This window comes from Phodopus roborovskii, unplaced genomic scaffold (genome assembly GCF_943737965.1).
Source record: "Phodopus roborovskii unplaced genomic scaffold, PHOROB, whole genome shotgun sequence".
NCBI lineage: Eukaryota > Metazoa > Chordata > Mammalia > Rodentia > Cricetidae > Phodopus > Phodopus roborovskii.
This window is the reverse complement of record NW_026126648.1, coordinates 8,361,269-8,380,757: the sequence shown is the minus strand read 5'-3', so window position 1 is coordinate 8,380,757 and position 19,489 is coordinate 8,361,269. Positions and strand designations below refer to the sequence as shown.

At 41.3% G+C, this 19,489-nt stretch overlaps 1 protein-coding gene across 3 annotated transcripts in view; it reads right to left on the bottom strand.

Annotated features, from left to right (window-relative positions):
* Positions 1 to 18,769, bottom strand: part of Kcnip4 (potassium voltage-gated channel interacting protein 4) — a 998,325-nt gene extending 979,556 nt beyond the window's left edge. Inside the window, exon 1 of one of the 3 annotated variants that reach the window (XM_051174064.1) lies at positions 18,447 to 18,769. In XM_051174064.1, coding sequence (XP_051030021.1) covers positions 18,447 to 18,507 — 61 coding nt within the window. In that variant the 5' untranslated portion in view covers positions 18,508 to 18,769. Of the gene's footprint in view, positions 1 to 18,409 lie in introns of all 3 variants that reach the window. The other 2 variants (XM_051174060.1, XM_051174065.1) reach the window with 2 other exon arrangements.
* Between the last annotated feature and the right edge of the window lie 720 nt (positions 18,770 to 19,489).

Here is a 19,489-nt window from a genome sequence, read left to right as displayed (position 1 = left end):
CTACACAAGTATCCAGATGGTTCCTGTTCAATGAAACCTACCCATGAGCAGCATCTTCCACGAGTGCTGCTATTCCTTGCCCTGTTCCTTAACAGCAACCGTTTGCATTACTCCTGCCTGTACTTGCCAGGCTTCCTTGTCATATTCATGGCCAATCTCCTGCAGTCTGCTCGTGCCCCACTTAAATTGCTGCGACCTCCTAACTGCCAAATCCTGTCAGTTCTCATCTTCCTTAACCATGCAAAGCACTTACGGTAACTGACCACTGGAAAAGTTGCCTGCTCTTGGCATCTGAAATACTACTCCTGTCTGTCATTTCCTTACCCCACACCCCATCTATGAATCCTTTGCTAGCATCCACCCCATCCACCCCTTGGTGTGGCCACATAACTCTGGTCATTGTCTCCAAGAGTTCATCCTAAGCTCTGTTCTCTTTATTAGAGATGTGTTTTGTCATCATTTATTTTTAACCTGATACCTGCTGAATCCTAAATCAGAATTTCTAGTTGCTTTATAGAGCTCTTAAATACAACCCTCCAACTGACAACTAGTTCTTCCCTACACTCTACCCACATTGCAACTTCTAAACATCCTAAAACTGTCATGTCCTCCAAGATTTAAGACTAATGCTGGACACTGGATTGCCTTTCTCTTGCTCTAATACTTACTGTCACATAGATTATATCTGCTATTGAATCTCTCAAACCAACTATACTGCATCCACTATACTGTTAAAAATACCACCTCTCTTTCAACACTGTCTACACTAGTATTCTAACATGTCTCCTTGCCTTCAAAGGACTCTGCATCATTTTCTCCTAAACCCAAACAATTTTCCTTCTTTGTCTTAACACCACTTAATAGGTCATAAACTTCAGTCTAAATATCGTTGCAACAAATGCAAATGTCTCAATGACATATCGTCACATTCCCTTCCTGTTCTGCTCTTGGATACATCATCCCACTGAAAATAGTCAGGTCACATGGGCCTTGGGATTCCCCAGGAAAGACCAAAGTTTTCACACAACTCTAAGCCTTTGCAAAGGTTGAACTTGCCACCCCAATATATGTCCCCCTCCCATACTTGACAAATTTCAGCATGTATTTTTAAGAGAAAGTTGATGGTGACATGAAAGGGTTGTTTTGTGTCCCAAAGAGCTCTCATTTCTCTGTCTTTTTTCCTCTAGGATGTTGCATTTGCTTCTAGGTAAAGGCTAGTCAGGCTAGTCAGCAAGCAACTTTTCTATATGTCCTGCCTTCCCAATGGACTTTAAGCAGGAGTTAGGTCTTTATGCTTGTGTATTACTGCAGTGATATTTGGGAGCATATTATAAGCAGACTTTCCTTTAGGCTTATGGGATAGACACTGAACAATTCAGATAATCTGAAGACTCTAGGAGTCTAACTTCCTGAGGACTGAAGTGATCAGTGATTCTGAATCATACTTTGGAGATGTTCATTTAAATCAGTAAGGCCATTATGAAATCAGGGCATTCTCACATGGTATGGCTTTTGCATGTCAGTATACCTAATCATCTCTAACGAGAGCCCATTATTGTAACTTCTTTTAACCAGGCATACAAATGTGCAATTACTATTGTATCTCTAAATACGTAAAGGGCAGCCTCTGGGGTAAAGATTAGCTCTTCTCATGCAGAACTGTTCCATGAACAAGTCTGCAATTGTCTACTGTTGTTTGGGAGAAAATGATGGCTAAAGGTTCCTTGTATCGGCAGATCATCAAGCTACACTGTATGGATCATAGAATTAGAACTAACAGCAGATGAGCTTTCTGAGGTTGAATCAAAAAGTAGCAATGTTATTGTTTAGGATCTACACCATATGCCCTGGAAGAATCAATCTGGCAGTAGTACAGGTATGCCTTGTGTAATTTTGAGTATTTGTAGACAGACTGATTGAGGCTTCTCTGGAATTGGAACATCCATCACAATCGAGAGTGACAAACTTGGAATGCACAAATAGCCCTGGAACAAAACACCACAAATTAGAGTCTGAACAATGTCTAAGAATTGTCAATTTGGATAAGGACAAGAACAGCTGGCTTGATACATTTCACAAGGATGAATATTAAGCAATGGCACTTCAAGGTAGGGTTAATTCTCTTACACCTGACATTTGCCCAAGTGAGCATGTAAATAAAATGGAATTTAGCTGATGATAAAACTGTACATTGCTAGTAGGTCATTGTCATTCCTCTGCTCCAAAGCCTACGCATAAGAGAAATGCCCGCTTATATCACTTTATTGGTATCCCGATGTGAACCAAACCCTTATGTCAGTCAGCTGAGCATGTCTTACTCACATGGTCAGCTATAATGACAAGGCAACCTGTTACGAGTAGTTTTCCTGCCAGCCTGGTTCCATAGCTGCTCCAGCCCCAAATAACACACAGAGACACTGAATTAGATATAAAGCTGTTGGCCTGTTACTAGCGTTTCTTATTGGCTAGCTCTGTCTTAAATATTAACCCATTTTTATTAATCCAAGTATTTCCACATGGTCTTATCTTACCAGAGAGAGGGTCTGGAGTTCTGCTCTCATGGTCCTACATTTTGAATCTCCTTCTACCTCTCTCCGAATCCTCCTTGTCTCCTAGTCCTGCCTATCTTGCTTTCCTAATGACCAACAGGGTTTTATTCATTAACCAATAAGAGAAACATATTTACAGAATGACATCAAGCCAAACCAGTGGTCTAAGTCTGGTATGGAAACTATAGAACTGCCATAAGTATGCACATGTCTATAAGTACACATATGATTTATGAAGAAACATAACACCCACATGTACATGCCAATATTTTAATGTTTTGTTTATGTATACAATGTGTTTTGATCATGCGTATCCTCTACTCATTCCTTCAACACCCCCAATCACTTTTATCACCTCTCCTTCCAACTATCTTGTTCTCTCTTTCCTTCTTCATTTTATTTTAAATCACTGAGGCTAATTGGTGCTGCCCATATAAACATGGCTGTAACACCATCCACTGGAAAATGACAATTTACCAGGAGTTAGACCCCTGAAAAAAAATCACCACTCTCCCTCTCCCACAAGTATTCAGTTGTTAATAGCAGCTAGGTCTCGTTATGCCTCCTCCCCACATGCCGGTACATTGGCTTAATCTAGCGGGTCTTATGTAGCCAACCACAGCATCATCTTTGAATTTGGAGTGTAGTGTTCCTGTTGCATCTAGAAGATATTGTTTCACCCCAGCCCCCCCTCCAGACGTCTGGTTTGTATAATCTATAATCTATTCTCATGATGTTCCCAAAGGCTTACAGAGCAGAGGAAGTGTATATGCAGCATTGATAACTGAGCATTCCATACTTATCAGTTCTCTGTACTTTAACCACTAGTGAATCGTTGTATTAACCACTGTCCACTGCCAAAAAGAGGGAGGCGCTGCTGTGAGGACTGCACTAATCTATGGGTACAGAGAAACATATTTATAGGTCAGTTTGATAGCAAAATAACAATAATAGGTTCACCCCCCCCCAGAGCCTATGAACTCGAAGTCATGGATTCTTGACCAAGTTTACAATAGCAGGAATGAATCCCTTCCTATGGACTTAGTCACTTCCATAACAATAATGCCATAGTTGACCCAATGCATATATTTTGCCAGGCTGGCCTTTGCTACCACCTGTAGGGTACACATCAGCAGTAAGACTGCTCGTGACTTTTCCCCATCACCAGCTTATCTAGTATCATCAGGCATTATAAAAGGTAGCCAGTAAGGAGAAAGTTCCAACTGGACTTCCCAGTGGCCTATAAACCAAAGTGGATGGTGTCCTTTAAACAGAGTTTTACCATCAGGTTCTGTCGAGTATCCAAGAGCACAGCAGTTTGGGTGTCTGTGTGATCACCCTGGTCAACAACTGAAGGGGAGGTGTTCCACACCTGGCACTGGGACTTTGGTTTGACAACCTAGGACATCAGGAAGAATATTATTTCCCCTATACTGTATAAATCCATTCAACGTCTTCTGTAAATAAAGATCCCTAGGAAGCTTATAAAATACTCAACTTTTATCTAGCTTTGTGAAACAGCCTTATTATTAGTTATCATTCCCTTCACTCCTGCTCTTCTCTTGCTTTCCATCCCCATCCCTACTTAAACCTACCTTCCCATACATTACAGGGATCTATGGTCAAAGTACAGAAAATACCGCTGCTTGTGACAGTAGATTATTAGCTGTCAGTTCTAAACAAGAGCCAAAGTCAGAGTTTCGACTAGACCAGAGAACAAGAAAACACAACTAAAAAGAAAATGAGGTAACCAAAGAAGAGAAGATGGATGAGTCAAAGTCCCCCAAAGGCAAGCAGTACAGAGCTGTGGTCCATGCTTTGATGGTTAATAAGACAACTCGTTAAGCATAGGAACCAAGGGTGTATAAAGTGTTTGGCTTTTGACTCTAGTTTTGCTGCCTAAAACACCTGATCACCCATAAGACAAAGTCCAAACCCATAACAAAACTCGAACTCTTAACCATGTGCACTCTGTCTGCATCTGCAGAATCATCTTTTGTGTTCTTCTGCCTTTCCCTTTCTCTTTCCCCTTCCTTCATTTATGTTCTTTACCTTTGTATCATATACCTCTATGCATAATTCAATTTTTCCCCTATCTCTACGTCTTTTAAGAGTTACTTCCTGACCCTGAGACCAGAGTAAGTTTTTTCCCAATGACTACCTACTCTTGTGCATATGTTCCCAAGCTCATCTGCTGAAATTATCGGTGTATTTTGTACTGTTTAAATTTTCTCTTCCTAGCTGGTCACTGGTGAGATGAGAACGTGCTTGCATTACCCAAGCATCCAAAACAACTAATTTGTAACAAATGTTACAAATAAATTAATGTTGGGGATAACGTTGAAAGGATGTGGCCTGAAGCCCAAAGGGGGGGAAGAATTTTTATCTGAGTTTTCTGTTTTTTCACTGCATTTGATGACAGAAAAGAAACATGAGGATTATCTAGTAGTTCAAATATTTGAGTCTATTTAAAGTCACTTTGCTATGCAGTTGTCAACAAATATTTGAGTGTTCCTGTGTCCCTTGGAAGTATGCACAGTCTCTTTACTCTTCATTTCCAGGGAGATACCAAGAAATTCATTGAAATTTCACCCATTAAGGAACAGTATTAAAAGAATGCATGACTTGTTCTGGCAGGAAGGAGGATGGCTGAAGATCATTGCTTACAGTAATGGTATATATTCTCAATGGGTTAGAATCACCTAGATTGGGCATAGAATCTATCATTGAGTGGATAGAGAAGTAGATCCAAGATCAAGCTGTGAAGTCTAGAGAAAGAATAAAGCTACACAAATGGGGTGTTCTGGGTCAAGGTCATGTCTTTGCAGAGAATGAGAAGCTTCCTTCAGAAATCTACTTGTATATTGCACTGTCAATATCCAGACTTGCTGGCACTAATTTGCCCACTTGTCCTTCCCATCAGTGTTAGTGTCTCAACTCAAGTTTGGGGAGGCCATGAAGGTTACTTTGCCTGCACTCAGTCCTTCAAACATGGATAGTTCCTTTGCTGGTCGCAAAACTGTGCATCAGGGCTCACTCTTCCCATGCAAGATACTTTGGACCACACTTTTATTTGGGATTTTACCATAGATGCATTAAGAAACACACAGGAAGTTTATTAGATAATTAGCCTTTGTCTTCCTAGGATAGCCACTTAAATAGAGAATGTTAAGTCTGAGAAGTCGACGCAGCCCAGACAGTATCCTTTCACTCTTCCGTGACCTGTCCAGGATGAGAGCCAAGGAATGAAGAGCACAGAACATGCAGTCAGAATGTCTTTGATAATATTGTCTTAGTCAAAATCCCTGCTCTCCCAGTCACTATGTGGCAGTGGACAAAGCGTTTAAGCTTTTGAGCCTTAATTTACTTAAAAAAGATGCTCAAAATCACCTTGGCAGTACCAAGGTAAAGATACCAGATTATCTTCCTAAAATCCTCAAAGATAATATTGAACTCAATGTTTTTGACTCAATACATATGTACACACATAAACATGGGTGTGCTCACACACATATTTGGGGGAGGGGAGGGATGGCATCTTCCCATCAACATAGGCCTTTATTCAGATATTCATGTTGGAGGCGGTACATATCCTTGACACTCCCACTCATGCTTTTCAGTCTCCCAGCTCAGTCACAGCCACTCCGGCATTAATCAGTTACGAGTGCCAACCATGATGCTGCAAGACTTTGCCACCCATCTCTTTCCATAATTTGTCATTCCTGTCTAAACACTGGAAAGTCTTGATAATCTTTCCACCTTAGGTTTTCCCATTCTGCATGCTTTCTACTAGGATAGGAAGATCCTTCCTCGGTATCTTTTACCATGTTGTCTTGTCCACCACACAAAAGCACAGAGCACAGTTCTTAGATGTTTGTCCTTAATCACACAGCTCAGCCTTGTCATTGCCCACTGCCTTATCACCTCTAACCACATGGCTGCCTCCACAGATTCATTCATGGCCCCATTCAATGATTCCTTGAAATCTCGTTAAATCTCATTGGTTGTCACATCCTAGCCCAAAGTCTAGTCCTGTTTAAGACCATCCCTATTCAGTCACCTTTCTGTACTGGAACACCAGATGCATCTCCTCCAGACAACAAGCACCTCCTCCTTCCTTATGGCTCTCTGCTTTCGTACCCTGCTGCTCCCAAGCTGGCTGCTGCTGACCTCTGTCTATGTAATGAAATACATTTTACTCATTCCAAGTAATTACAGAAATGCCCACCACTCTCCTTTATCAGATACAAGTGTTTGTTGGACACCATGCCAAGTGCTTTGCATAGAGGAGTAAAAGTTGGTCCCCGTGCACCCTAGTAGCATAGGTTCTCTTTATTGATTTAAAACTTAGTGCCTATGTGAGTCACTTTTTAACAGGAAATATGCTAGAAAATATACTGAAAATAATTTAAGATACATGTGCATTATATGTCACATGTGTTCAGTATGTAGGTATAAGAATATATTTTCCTTTTAAAGTTATATTAAGCCTTTGAATAAAAGGTCCGAAAGTGTAAGAGAGTAGAGAGGTACCGAATGGATAGCTGTACTAGATGCTATCGTAAGAGAAGTAACACTTTAACGAAGACCCGAGTGAAGCCAGAAAGAAGCCCAACAGAGAATATGGAGCAAGAATGGCCCAACCACGCCCAAGGAAATTAAACTCCCTTGGCCTTGTGGCTTCTGAAAGTCTCATGCTCAGGAACCCATTTGTGACTCTGGGGTCCTGCCCTTGCCATCCCACTTCCTCCGTCAGCTCGGGATATTAGCCAGGTGTGGACTTTAAAACTCCTTTATTCCTAAGTCAACAGCCATGGGCCTTCTGTGTCAAGCACTGGCCTCCTCTTCGGCTTCTTTCCATATTCTGAAGTCCCCCGTCTCCACATCCGGCTCCCACACTTACTCTTCAGAGTTCTAACTCTCAGTTCCCGCTGATGCCCAATCTCACAGGTACAACCCTAATTACATCTCTATAAGGGCTTCTCTAATCTGGGACCCCAATTTCATTTCAGGTCTAAGGATTTGGGGAATCCTGACTGTGCTTGTAGGCTTCCCTTACGTTCCTTCACAGTTCTGGACACACAACAATTCTGAGCTTCTCTGAAAATAGATTAAACGTGAACTCCACATTGCCAGTTGTCTTTGGCATTTGACATGGATATTTTCCCCCACACCTCAAACTCAATATTCATAAATAGCAGTACAATATTTGTCTTCAAAACTCATTCCTTTTTTCATGGTTCTTGGTTCTCATCATACCACGATGTGTCTCAAAGCCCTATCTTGTCCTCCAGGCAACCTAGTTTTCCATTCCCACTGCCTTTACCCTAGCTCAGTCTTTTGTTTCTCTTGAATAGACTAATGCAACAGACACCAAATGACATCATTATCAAGGATGCATCCTACCCAGCTATGCAAAATTAATGTTCTACATTCTGTCACTCTATGAAATTCGACTGGCTCCCTTCTGTCTACAGGATAAAATCTCTATCTATTGCTACAGCCCTAACAGCCCATGCCTACTGGCATCTCCTCCACTTTGATGTCCACAAGTCCTTAATTTTTTTTAGATCTAATCAGCCTCATTTTCTTTCAAATGAACCTTCTTCTTTATTTCCCATCTGCTCAGATTTAGACAACCCCTTGATTGAAGATGTCATTTTGTATAAGTTTCTCATACTGGGTAATAATAAAGCACTGTTGGCCAATAGGAAAGGAAGATAGGAGAGACAAGGAGGAAATAGGAAGTAGTAAGGAGGAGCCAAGATGGAGAGTCTGGAGAGAGCAGTACGCAGCAGCCGGCTCTGGGTAAGAAGACCACGTGGAAATACATAGATTAACACAAATGGGTTTAATACTTAAGACAGAGCTAGCCGATAAGAAAGTAGTAACTGGCCAACAGTATAATATCAAATACAGAGTCTCTGTACATTATTTGGGGCTGGCGTGGCGGCGGGACAAGACCAGCAGCAGCAGGAGGAAAAACAGTACTTCTTACAACCCCTCACTTCCTGAAACCAGAAACTACATGCTTTGTCTCAGGTCTTTGTCATCATTGATCCCTTTAGTAATCTATCAATTGACACCCTCAAATCCTATTGATCTCGTGTTACGTTTATCTGAGCTATGTAAAATTAATGTTCTACATTCTCTCATTCTTTCCCTATCAATGACCTATTATGCCCTTCAATTCCCCACTTGAATTTTCTGTCACAGCAGGTTTCTTTGCCTGAGGCCTCACCCCACCCCATTCCCATCCATTTGCAATATCACTGCAGTTATGTTGCTGGTGGGGAAATAGGATCAACTTCTGCATTTGATTGAAATTCGCCATGGTTCCTTAGCACCTTCATGCAGACCGCCCCAACTTTGCATCTCACTGTTCCTCTCAATCCTAAACCCTCCTCACTGCACCTGGAAGAACTCATAGTTTTCTGTTTGCATAACCCTGATGTCTTGGCTCAGACTTAGTCCCACAACTAGTGCAACTAAAACTGTCTATCATACTACTTGCCATACCCTCCCCCAGAAACCCTCAGCCTCCTCCTGCAGGTCCAGCTAATCTGGGTGTCTTTCTTCGACCCTGCCTGACCTGCAGGATATGATTCATCGCTTTCTTCAAAGTGTTCTGTACATGGAGCTATCACAGGGCTTCCTCTCTTCCAGATCCTATCACACATATCTATTTTCACCACAAATGAGTTTAAGACTTCTAGATGACAGTTTTCATCTCTGCATTCTAGTACTGTGAATGATACCTGGCAAAAGAAGTCCAGCATATATTTCATAAAATAATAGATTGACATTTTCAGCGACACTTAAATATTTAGTGTTGTTATTTAGTGTATAGGTTAATACTACTAGCCTGTGTAAAGTCTACATGGGGTTATGTGTTATATGTGACTCTGTGAAACCCCCATCACTTAGTAGTAAACCTTGTAATTATAACACTTCTGCTCTTTGCTCCCTCAGTTTGGCATCTTACAAAAGGTAAAATTCTAAGATAGTAGCTAATAACACCCTTCATTGAAGAAAGACAACTTTACCTTAAATGGTCTTTGAAGATGAGGTAAACTGAGATGCTTTCTGTAAATTAATACATAATGTAGGCAAAGTAGAATTTAGGAGTACACTAGGAAGAAGTGACATAAAATTTTAATTCTACACAGTAAACCACAGCGTTACCTTTCTCTGTTCTCAAATATTCACTTGCACAGTGTCTCTCATCAAATACATGATGGATAAGTGTTTTTCAATAAATGCTTGTTGGGTAGCATCTTCAAAATGATTCCTAAAACTACTAGGAAATAAATCAGTGAAGGCGAAAGTCACAACTGTCACTCTTGGGTTCTATAATTCTATTCTGATGATATTCCTGAAAAGCCACTATCTCTTGCTGAGGGATTCAGGAATAAACTGAGCTGCTTAAAATTGTAGTATTTTTAACAATTAATTCCCACAGTTCAGCCTCTTCATTGCAATGATTGTAGATTTTTCATTGCCAGTGTTTATTCAGAGAGATGAACAATGATTCTGAAAGTATAAGTTTGTTTTGTGACTGACTAATTTTCATTTGGGAACTATATTTACAACTCCACTTTAACTAGGAGAGTGTATGTGGATTAGCAACAGAATCTGTACTTCAATTACATCAGAAGCACTAATATTTACTTCCTCCCAGCTTCAACATTCAGATGGGTAGCCCTTCTAAAACAATCTTACTGGCTGTGTCTCCATGGACACTGGAATTTATGTTCTACCCCCTGTGTGGAGGAGTTCCTCATTCTACCTCTCCGAATACTGCTGAATTTTGAAGTGCTCACTTTCTTTTTCTATGTTTCCCAATGCCTGGCTCTGAACTCTCTCGTTTTGTATTTGCCTGCCAACATTTTCCTCCCTACAGCCACAAAGGAAGGAAATGCACCTGTGCTCCAGAAGTCCCCACATCTCACTTCAGTAGGATGAGCCAGCTATGAGAGCAAAGTTACAAACAGTTACAATCCTATAACAAAGTACAGCTACACAGTGCATTATAGCACAGAGATCCCTGCTGAAATTACCGGGAATTTGTGGTGGTGAATTTAGAGCAGTAAGTGATTTGGGAATTTTTCTAAAAGACAGTTGATTTTCACAAGCACTCAGAGAACTAGATAAGATATAATAGTGTTTTTATGATAAATGATTGACTCTACAAAATTAGCTTTAAAATTATGGGGATGCTCTATTTAATTTAGAAATCCCTATACTGGCTTGAAATGCCTCTGCTTTTGCTAGAACATTATTTAAGCTGGAAATAAGAGAAATGAGCATTCTCAATCCCTTTATCACTTTCTTTAAGCAGAAGTTATTACTCATTTCATTACCTCCAAGCTCCCAAATCATATTTGGTTTCTCTTCCTATAGTCCCTGCACTGTAGAAATATTTTTTTAAATTAAATGGCATGATCTTTCAATGTAATTAAGTAGTAGGTGACAAACGTATTTGAAAAAGTAGATAGAGGCAAGAAGAAACTAACAGCAGAACAAGCATAGATTTTTGAGACCATTTTGTTTGTTTTGTATTGTTTTTGTAGCTTAGTTCTCCAAAACCCAAAGAGAGAAAAGTCAAAGTTTACTACTGTCACTGTGTACTTTCACACATAAATGAACTACATCCTACCAACAGGAAATCACCTCACTTTTAACCACGTGACACACTTTATCCTTAACTCCATCATGGAAATGGTTATTTTCTTTTAAAGATAAATGATTAGTCATTTCTTCCCTCTTTCCACTATGAATACCCAGGGAATATCCAGTAGCTATCTTCTGTATAAAAGGTATGCTTTCTGAAGGCAGAATCTATTTCATAAGCCTGATACCAGATGGCTTCTGTACAAATATTTGAGGAATGAGTCTCATTTTATCATCATGAGATGATAAAAGTTCCTACTATATATCACCTTCACCATTGCATATGAAAAAAACAAACAAAAAACAAAACAAAACAAACAAAGGAAGGGTGGCATTAGACCCAATGGCTCTTTTATCTGATAACAACTTTTTAAATTAATTCAAAATTTCCCGAAGTCGGAGTGCTCTCCATACTTAACTCACTTGTTTTTAGAGTAGTATCTGAGAGGGTTATCTTAGCCTGTTGGTCAGCACTGCATTGTTGTGTTAAGCTGCCTGTATGACCAAGAAGACCAGAGTATGACATTATCCACAACTCCACTAAGTTGGAGTATAGTGATAGGTCTACCTTGGGGATCACCGTGATATAGCAAGTTGTTCATTCAACATATTTCTGTTGCTTTTGCCAGACACGACATAAAAATATGGAGTAGAACAGATCTGAAGTAATTTCTCATTCTATCCAAGCAAAAATCCATTCATGTACAAAACTTTAAAACCTGATATAAAGTCTCTTGAAGAAAAATCCATTGTGCAATGTAGATAGGTTTAAAATCTAAATTGCTATATTCAGAAAATATTACCATAAAACTCATGGAGTCACTTGACAGGCATATACTCTTTTATGGGAAAAAAAAGTGATTTGAGGATATTCTTAGGGACATCTTAACATGTCTAACACTATAAAAAGCAATTTGGGGACATTCTTAGCAATACCTTAGCATGTATAACACAACATGTGTATTATAATACAAAGAAGACAAAGTAGTCTGTAAATGTAGTAGATGTTGTATCATTCAAATCTTATTTTGTTTCCCATTTGGGCTCAATAATACCATTCTTAAATAAACTCTTTCACTCAGAGCTATTTGAAACTATTAACACACATTGATATCTGAAGACAAAAGTCTATTTTCCTCCCAAGTCATTGTTTAAAGACCTATAAAAATGCCAGTACTAATTCCCTAAGGACTTCTATTCACTATTCATGAACAGATGGCAACTAAATGCAAGAGGGGAATGTTTCCTTAAGCCAATACAAATTTGAGGTAACCAAAAAGTTGAAATGTTTTGACTGTTCCTTTTTACTAAATAAATAGAGTGGAATACATGGAGGTGACTTCTCAAAGGTTAATAATATGCCCCAAGGGTATTTAAAGTGAGTCTGTTCCAGTGATCCAGCTATTTTACCACACTTCCTGTGTCCACCCCCAGGAATGAAAACCAGCCTTCAACATGGACATGATGGGCAAGTGTACAATATGGAGAATTCTGTATTTATATTCCTGATCAAGTGGCTCTTTATTATGTCAGAGTGTGTTGGGAACTGTTGTGTTTAAACATGGGCTTTGTACTTACTCAGTTCCCAAACACTGTACATGCAGTGGCATACAGATGAGCCATGGGAAAGAGGTTTGGCAAGAAGGGAGACAGCCACCGCCACTGGGGTAAAGGACCGAACTTTATCTCTTTCAGCCTTCTCTCCCATAACAGGCTGATCCAACCCGTGAATGCTGATATGAGAGAGAAAAGGAACCACAGAAATAGATGTGTGTACACTGAACAAGGTCTCAGCAGATTGATTTTTGCATTCCTTTCTATGATTTGTGCTACAATGGAAGACACAGTCATTGGATGAGCTTAAAGGCCAAGATATCAGTAAAGATAGCAGCCATGGCAGTGCAGATACATAGACAACCGGTTGTGGAGTGTTGGGAAAGGACAACTTCGGTAACAAACTCAGGGACAACCAAAGTCACGGTGCAGGGTGAGTACTTAACTGGTGTTGCACTGTCTCATTAATTTTGGGTGGCGGGGCGGGGACTGGAAGAAGTATCAACTGCTCACTGGGAGGCTCCCGGACTGGTGACCTTGGAAGATCTAGATTTGGAAGATGTAAAGGATGAGGGAGAGTCTCAGTAAGCATGTCAAGACAATGCTGACTGCTGTGTGCTTTAACACACACAGAGATGGCAGGGTACCGCTCAAGCCTTCTCCACAAACAATCTACACTCTCCACAATCTCCTATAGACGGTCTGAGAAGGCTGATCTTGATGCTGTGTTTCCAAGCTCAGGGACATGATCTGCTGAATAGAGAGGTTAGGAAACTAAAGAATGCCACTTCCAAAAGAAGGCTTAACAAGCAACCAAATATAAGTTGAATTTCAAGTTTTTTTCATTGCTCTATCATTGGTCAATAGGATTTAAAGTCAATAAATATCCTGTAGGCATTTACTAGTTTGTGAAGCATTGAGTAAATATTAACTAGAAGGATGAACATGAGTGCCCTGTGTAGGGTATATGCTAATGAGGAACTACAATGTGATAACTGTAAATGGTGTAAAATGCCAAGTTTATTTTGCTTTGCTTGGGTTCAGACCAAAATAAAAGGTAAGTTACATAAGCAAATCAAAAGAGCAATTCTTAATAGTGGGGAGCAGAAGCAAACCAATGGAGTTGCATGGGGAGGAGACTACAGCTGAGATGGGTCTGGATATATTGCAGACAGACAATCAGCAAGCACTATCAGAACAGGCCATCCATCCTAAACAGTGGGCAAACACAAAGCATGTTTGGGAACTAGGGAAAAATCCAGTTCATCAAGAACAAAGAATAGTCCTAGTAGAACTAGCTAATTATAGGAGATAATATAGACCAAAAAAAGATGATCACCTTATCCTGAGCCTTTAATATCAATCTAAAATCACCATAGCTTTCCTTCTAAAAGTAGAATCAAAGGAAGGTACTAGAATACATTCTCCAGGATAATAAGAATTAAACCAAGTGTTAGCAAATATAGTTGACTTTAAGTGGAGGTGGTAAGGGAAGAGCATTCAAGCACACCAGCCTAGAAGTGATGCTATGAACATACTATTAGGTAGCTGAGAGGAAACCGAGGTGAGAAACAGAAATAGATTCAGCAGAGAGAGAAGGCCCATAGAGAAGGGTCTATGTCAACCATTTTCAAACTGGATGTCTCAAATAATGGTGCCCCCACTTGAACAAAGCTGGTGTGTGCGGTTTTCCTAGTCCACTTTTAGTCTTGACTTCATAATGATAGTAAAAATCTATCCTAGTAATGAAAACGTCTGTCCAGCTAGCTTTGAGAAGGGAACTGGGCACTAGACTTGGACACAACAGGAGAAATTAAAATTGCCTGTTTGCTTAAGAGAATAGCGCATGCACGAAAGGTAATTGAAACAGAACTTGGTAAAAAGTTGAGTAGACTGTACAAAAGAAAAGAAAAAATGGTCATAAGAAGAGTTACCAGGAACCCGAGAGTGATTCAGTTCCACAGACAGCCATGGAGAAGAATGCAGTCATTATCAGCTGTTGAGACAGTGTATGTGAGGCCTCAAACTAGATGCTAGGAAATGAATTGATGGCGAAGATGTCCCAGGGGTCATAGTCAGCAAAGGACCATTGGGCAGCAGAGGAAGACCACAGGGAACTCAGGAGGATGTAGCAGACGCATTTGGACCTTTAACCGTATGAGCCATTTTGGAAGAATAAGGGTGAATAAATGAATATAGCAAAGGGCTCAGCTGAACAACCTTAAAACCTATTGAACAAATAATACTCATATCTTCATCTCCTCTCTCTTTATCCCTCTGTCTCTTTGTCTCTCTCTGACTCTCCCTGTCTCTTTCTGTTCCCCCCCCATGCATCTGCTGGAAACGGTCCCTAAGGAGGAGAGCTATTGAGTAAACAAGTCAATGTGCTATGAAATATTGAAAAGCAATATTATCCACAAGTTATGAAAAACAGCAAGGACAGGAAAACAAAATGACAAAAATGAGTAAGAAAGATTGTGCATTGTCCAGAAATATAGTTTCAAAACAAACCAAACACTGTCTGCTCTAAAATTCTTCAGAAATCTTGAACACATATTTTATCTTGCATGGCTCATTAATGTTCAAAACAGCTATGTCCTTACTTTATGAATGAGGGTGTTAAATATCAACAGAAAAGAAAAAAACTATAGCATATAAGGGAAGGAAATGGACATCTCTGAATTGTAATACTGCACAATATTTATTGAGTACTCCTTTTCATCTGTGTGACATAAAGAAGGTAGAATATCTTATACAATGAAAGGCTTTTCCAAGGTCCAGAATAAATGGATTTTTTACTATTACTCATGGGGAATTGCTAATTTGACTTTCCTTGAACCTTAATAAACACAAAATTTCAGCTAAAGCCACAAAACATCCATCAAGTTATGATTCAAAATTCTAGCCATTTTTTTCTTCACTACTGTTGAAACATGTTATTTTCCTTCCCACTTTTACTGTAGATTACATCAGATAACATCTGCCATCCCTGAGTTAGATGACACAAATTAAGGACACTGATGAATAATTTCATAGGGCTCCCCCCACCCCCGCCTTCTTTCTGATTCTTTTAAATAATATGATTGAAATCCCCCCTTCTTCTCTCTCACACACACTAGCAGTAGAGTTATGGTGGATTTTTACAACAGGGCATCAAAATAATGGGACTAGTTGACAGAATGCAAAAAGTATTTTCACAGTCTTTGAGAAGGACATGGAATCTGATGAGTGTTGAACTAAAAGTCTGATATACCTTGCACCATCGGTATTTTATGGCCTGTAGCATTCACACAATCAATTTCAGTGACCTAGAAGGTGATGCGTGGAAGCTCACTACATGTTTTTATGTGTTGAAAAGTGTAGGGATGAAAGTTTAAGCAACATAATTAAACTCTTAAGCCACCATATCTGAGGTTTTCCCACTTTTTGCCACATCAAAGGAGAGGGTCTCTTTTACCTCTCCACTGAGCATTTTTCAGAATCTTGCCTGCAAATAAAGCCATAACACACACACACACATACACACACACACACACACACACACACACGAAAGAGAGAAATATCTACAACTCAAATTTTTTTTCTCTCTTCCTAGATTTTTCTATCAGATAATTCTGTTAACGTCTGATTGGATCCTTTTATGATTCTCTAGTTCAGGGGGGAAACCCTTATGCTCCACTTACTGAAGCAGAAACAAGCTGTTGGGGCTATTATTTTAAACCCGAAACCTAAAACCTTTAGAATTGACAGCCCTGATAATTACAAATTTGAGCACAGATAACCAAAGTGCTAAATCATATTTAGTCCCGTCTGCCATTACCATCAGAACAGTGACAAGAGACAAGAACAAAAATAATGCTCTCTACTGTGTTTTTTCCCCTTTACTCTCATCACGTCACACATTGATTACCCAAAAATGGCTGCATGAAACTAAACAAACAAGTGTTAAATTTTCACGCTGATCCCCATCTTAGCCAAGATGTAATCAGCATCTTCCTATTCTCCAAGAAAATCATTACGGTTGATGCTAGAGACGATATCACACTTCCTGTTATTAATACTGTAATTGGTTTCACATTCGTCAGGTGTGACTTCATTTGTCTTTCTCACGTATAGGAATTCTACCCACCAGGACATTGGAATGGACATATAAATTTAGTCCCCATCCGACTGACTAGGCCCAGGTAAAGAGCTGTTGTTACCAGAGAAGGCAAACATAAGCCGTCAACTATAGTGACTGTGCCCGAACAGCCTGTCCCAGCTGTATAGTGTTCCTGAGCCTTGAGTTCACAAGCTCTCCTGAATGAGAATGGGCATATTACCCTATTCACAACTGCAACGATAGTTTCTTTACACTCAACCTACAACAAGCCCCTTACACTTGAAGTGCCGTTCTGTGTGTATATCTTCCAGGTATACTGGGTCATAATAGGTAGGCACTTGTTACTCCGAGAAAACACCATCGGAGGTCAAATTTGGGGTTTCGGTGCTAGTGATCATATTCGTTTTCTATGAAGAACCAAGACTTTAAAATTCCACATTCAAATGAGCCAAGCACCCTCCTGGTTACAAGGAGCTTAACTATCAGAGGGAAGGTACTTGAAGATGTCCATTTCTTATGCCCATGCATTTCTGAGTGCTGGACTCAGATGTTCGGGTGGCTCTGTTTCCGAGAGTAATGAAGAGAATGCTCAAAAACACACAAACAAGCAAACAAACATACTTTCTACAAATTTATAGCCCTTAAGGCCACATTCTGACCCTGTAAAGCCAAGTGACACAGTAGCGACACGTGACTCCTTACATTATATAATCTTCCTCACTCACATTCTCCACAACCATTTTGATCCTATTTAGGGTCCTCAAAAAAAAAAAAAAAAAAAAAAAAAAGACCTGAACACATCAAAGCCATCTAAAAACAAACTGGTAACCCAAGATGGTCTGTGAGGGCATCGATTCTGCCTTAGGTCCTGCTGAACTCAGAGAACAGCTCCTATCCCTTCCTGTTTCCCAAAGAGCCACACTCCTTGCACAGTACCCAGTACCTTTCCAAGGCTGTACTATAGGAAAATTATTTCCAAGCGTCACCGAGGACTATTTTCTCCAAACACACTAAACTGGAGGTAGCAATAGAACAAGACAAGCGCTCCTGCAAAGGGCTCTGACGTGGCCAGGCAATAGCCCATCTGTGTATTACCCAGGGGATCAAAACAGAGTTCTAGTGAAGTGTTGGGGAGCATTGAGGAAGTGTGGAGGGGGTGGATCAACACCATTTTGGCTCATTTATCCCCAGGTGTTAGGGGAAGGAAGTGTGCCTGTGAAAGGCATCTGGTAAAAGAAAACACAACCTCAGAAATTTTCAGGGAAGGCAAAAAAGTACGCACGGGATCGCGACGGACCCTGCCACCAGCGAGTTTCAAACACACTTCAAGCATTTTCTTTTTCCCCTCCTAGACCTTGCCATGCACCCCCATTCCCTGGCTCCCCATGCCCCCACTCCCACCTCCCTTTCCCAGTCCCATGAGGGTCCGCACTCTCATGCAGCGATGGCAACAAGCTTCCCCCCCACCACCACCACCACCCGGCCCCCAGCGTGGAAGGGGCACCGGATCTTAGCGAGGGAAGGACAGTACCAGCGGGATGCCCGCTCGCAAGCCCATCTCATCCTACCGCCTGTGGAGCTCGCCTCCTCCAGCTGAGCCGAGATGCTTTCCACCCTTCTTACGTTCATCTTGGGGGATGCTGGGTGCGAGAGCGACACTCTTAAAGTCCGCTGGCCCAGGGGCGTCTGGCGATGGGTCTGGCACCGGTGCGCACAGCCGCTCTGTCCTGGGCAACCAGGGCGCTGAGAGCTTGGAGGCGGCGGCGGCGGGCAGGGCGCGCGGAGTCGCTGCAGGTGCGAGCAGAGGCCGGCGGGGGGCGCCGGGGGCGCTGTGCCGCGCTGGGTGGCAGGGATGCGCGGGTGGCGGGGGCCGGGACACCCGCAGCGGAGAAGCCTGGACGCTGTACCGCCTGACAGAGCGAGGCGCCCCCCGCCCCTGGCACGCTTGGCACCGCCTCTGCCACCTGCTGCCAAGTCACCGAAGGAGAAAGTAGAGGAAGCTACAGCGCCTCAGGTGACAGAGCGATGCACCCAAACAAGAGACCCGAAGCTGCTTAAGCTTAAGCAGGGCTCCTTTCGAGATTTTTTTTTTTTTTTTTTTTTGAGACCCCCTTTTGCATCTCTCTAGGCTGGCTCAAGGCCAAAGAAAGTTCTGGCAAAGAAACATACTGTGTAGTCCTTCGGGGGTCAGAGTCCGTGGAGTGAGAACTGGGTTCGAAGGACACCAGAAGGCAAGTGCAAGGAGATGCCCTTCTGAGGAACCAGGCAGAGCGCCAGCAACTCCTAGACAGGATACTTCCCAAGCGCAATTCAGTCATGAGACTCAGAGAGAGGTTGGAGAAAGTGACTTCTAGACATTGACCAGACAGAGCCAAGGTGAACCACAGCACTTTGCACGGAGCAGCTGAGCTGTCTAGGTGATATTTCCCACAAACTCCTTCAAAGGGAGGTTTTACTGGAGGTGGCTCTGTTGGAAGGCATGGCTGCAATCCCAGGAGAATTCATCATGCAGAGCTGCTTGTCTTTCTAAGCAAACCAAGGCCAGCAATGGCTGGAAGGCAGAGACAACCCAATAAACCACTTGTGGCCATGGTTACTGTTGGAGAGAGAG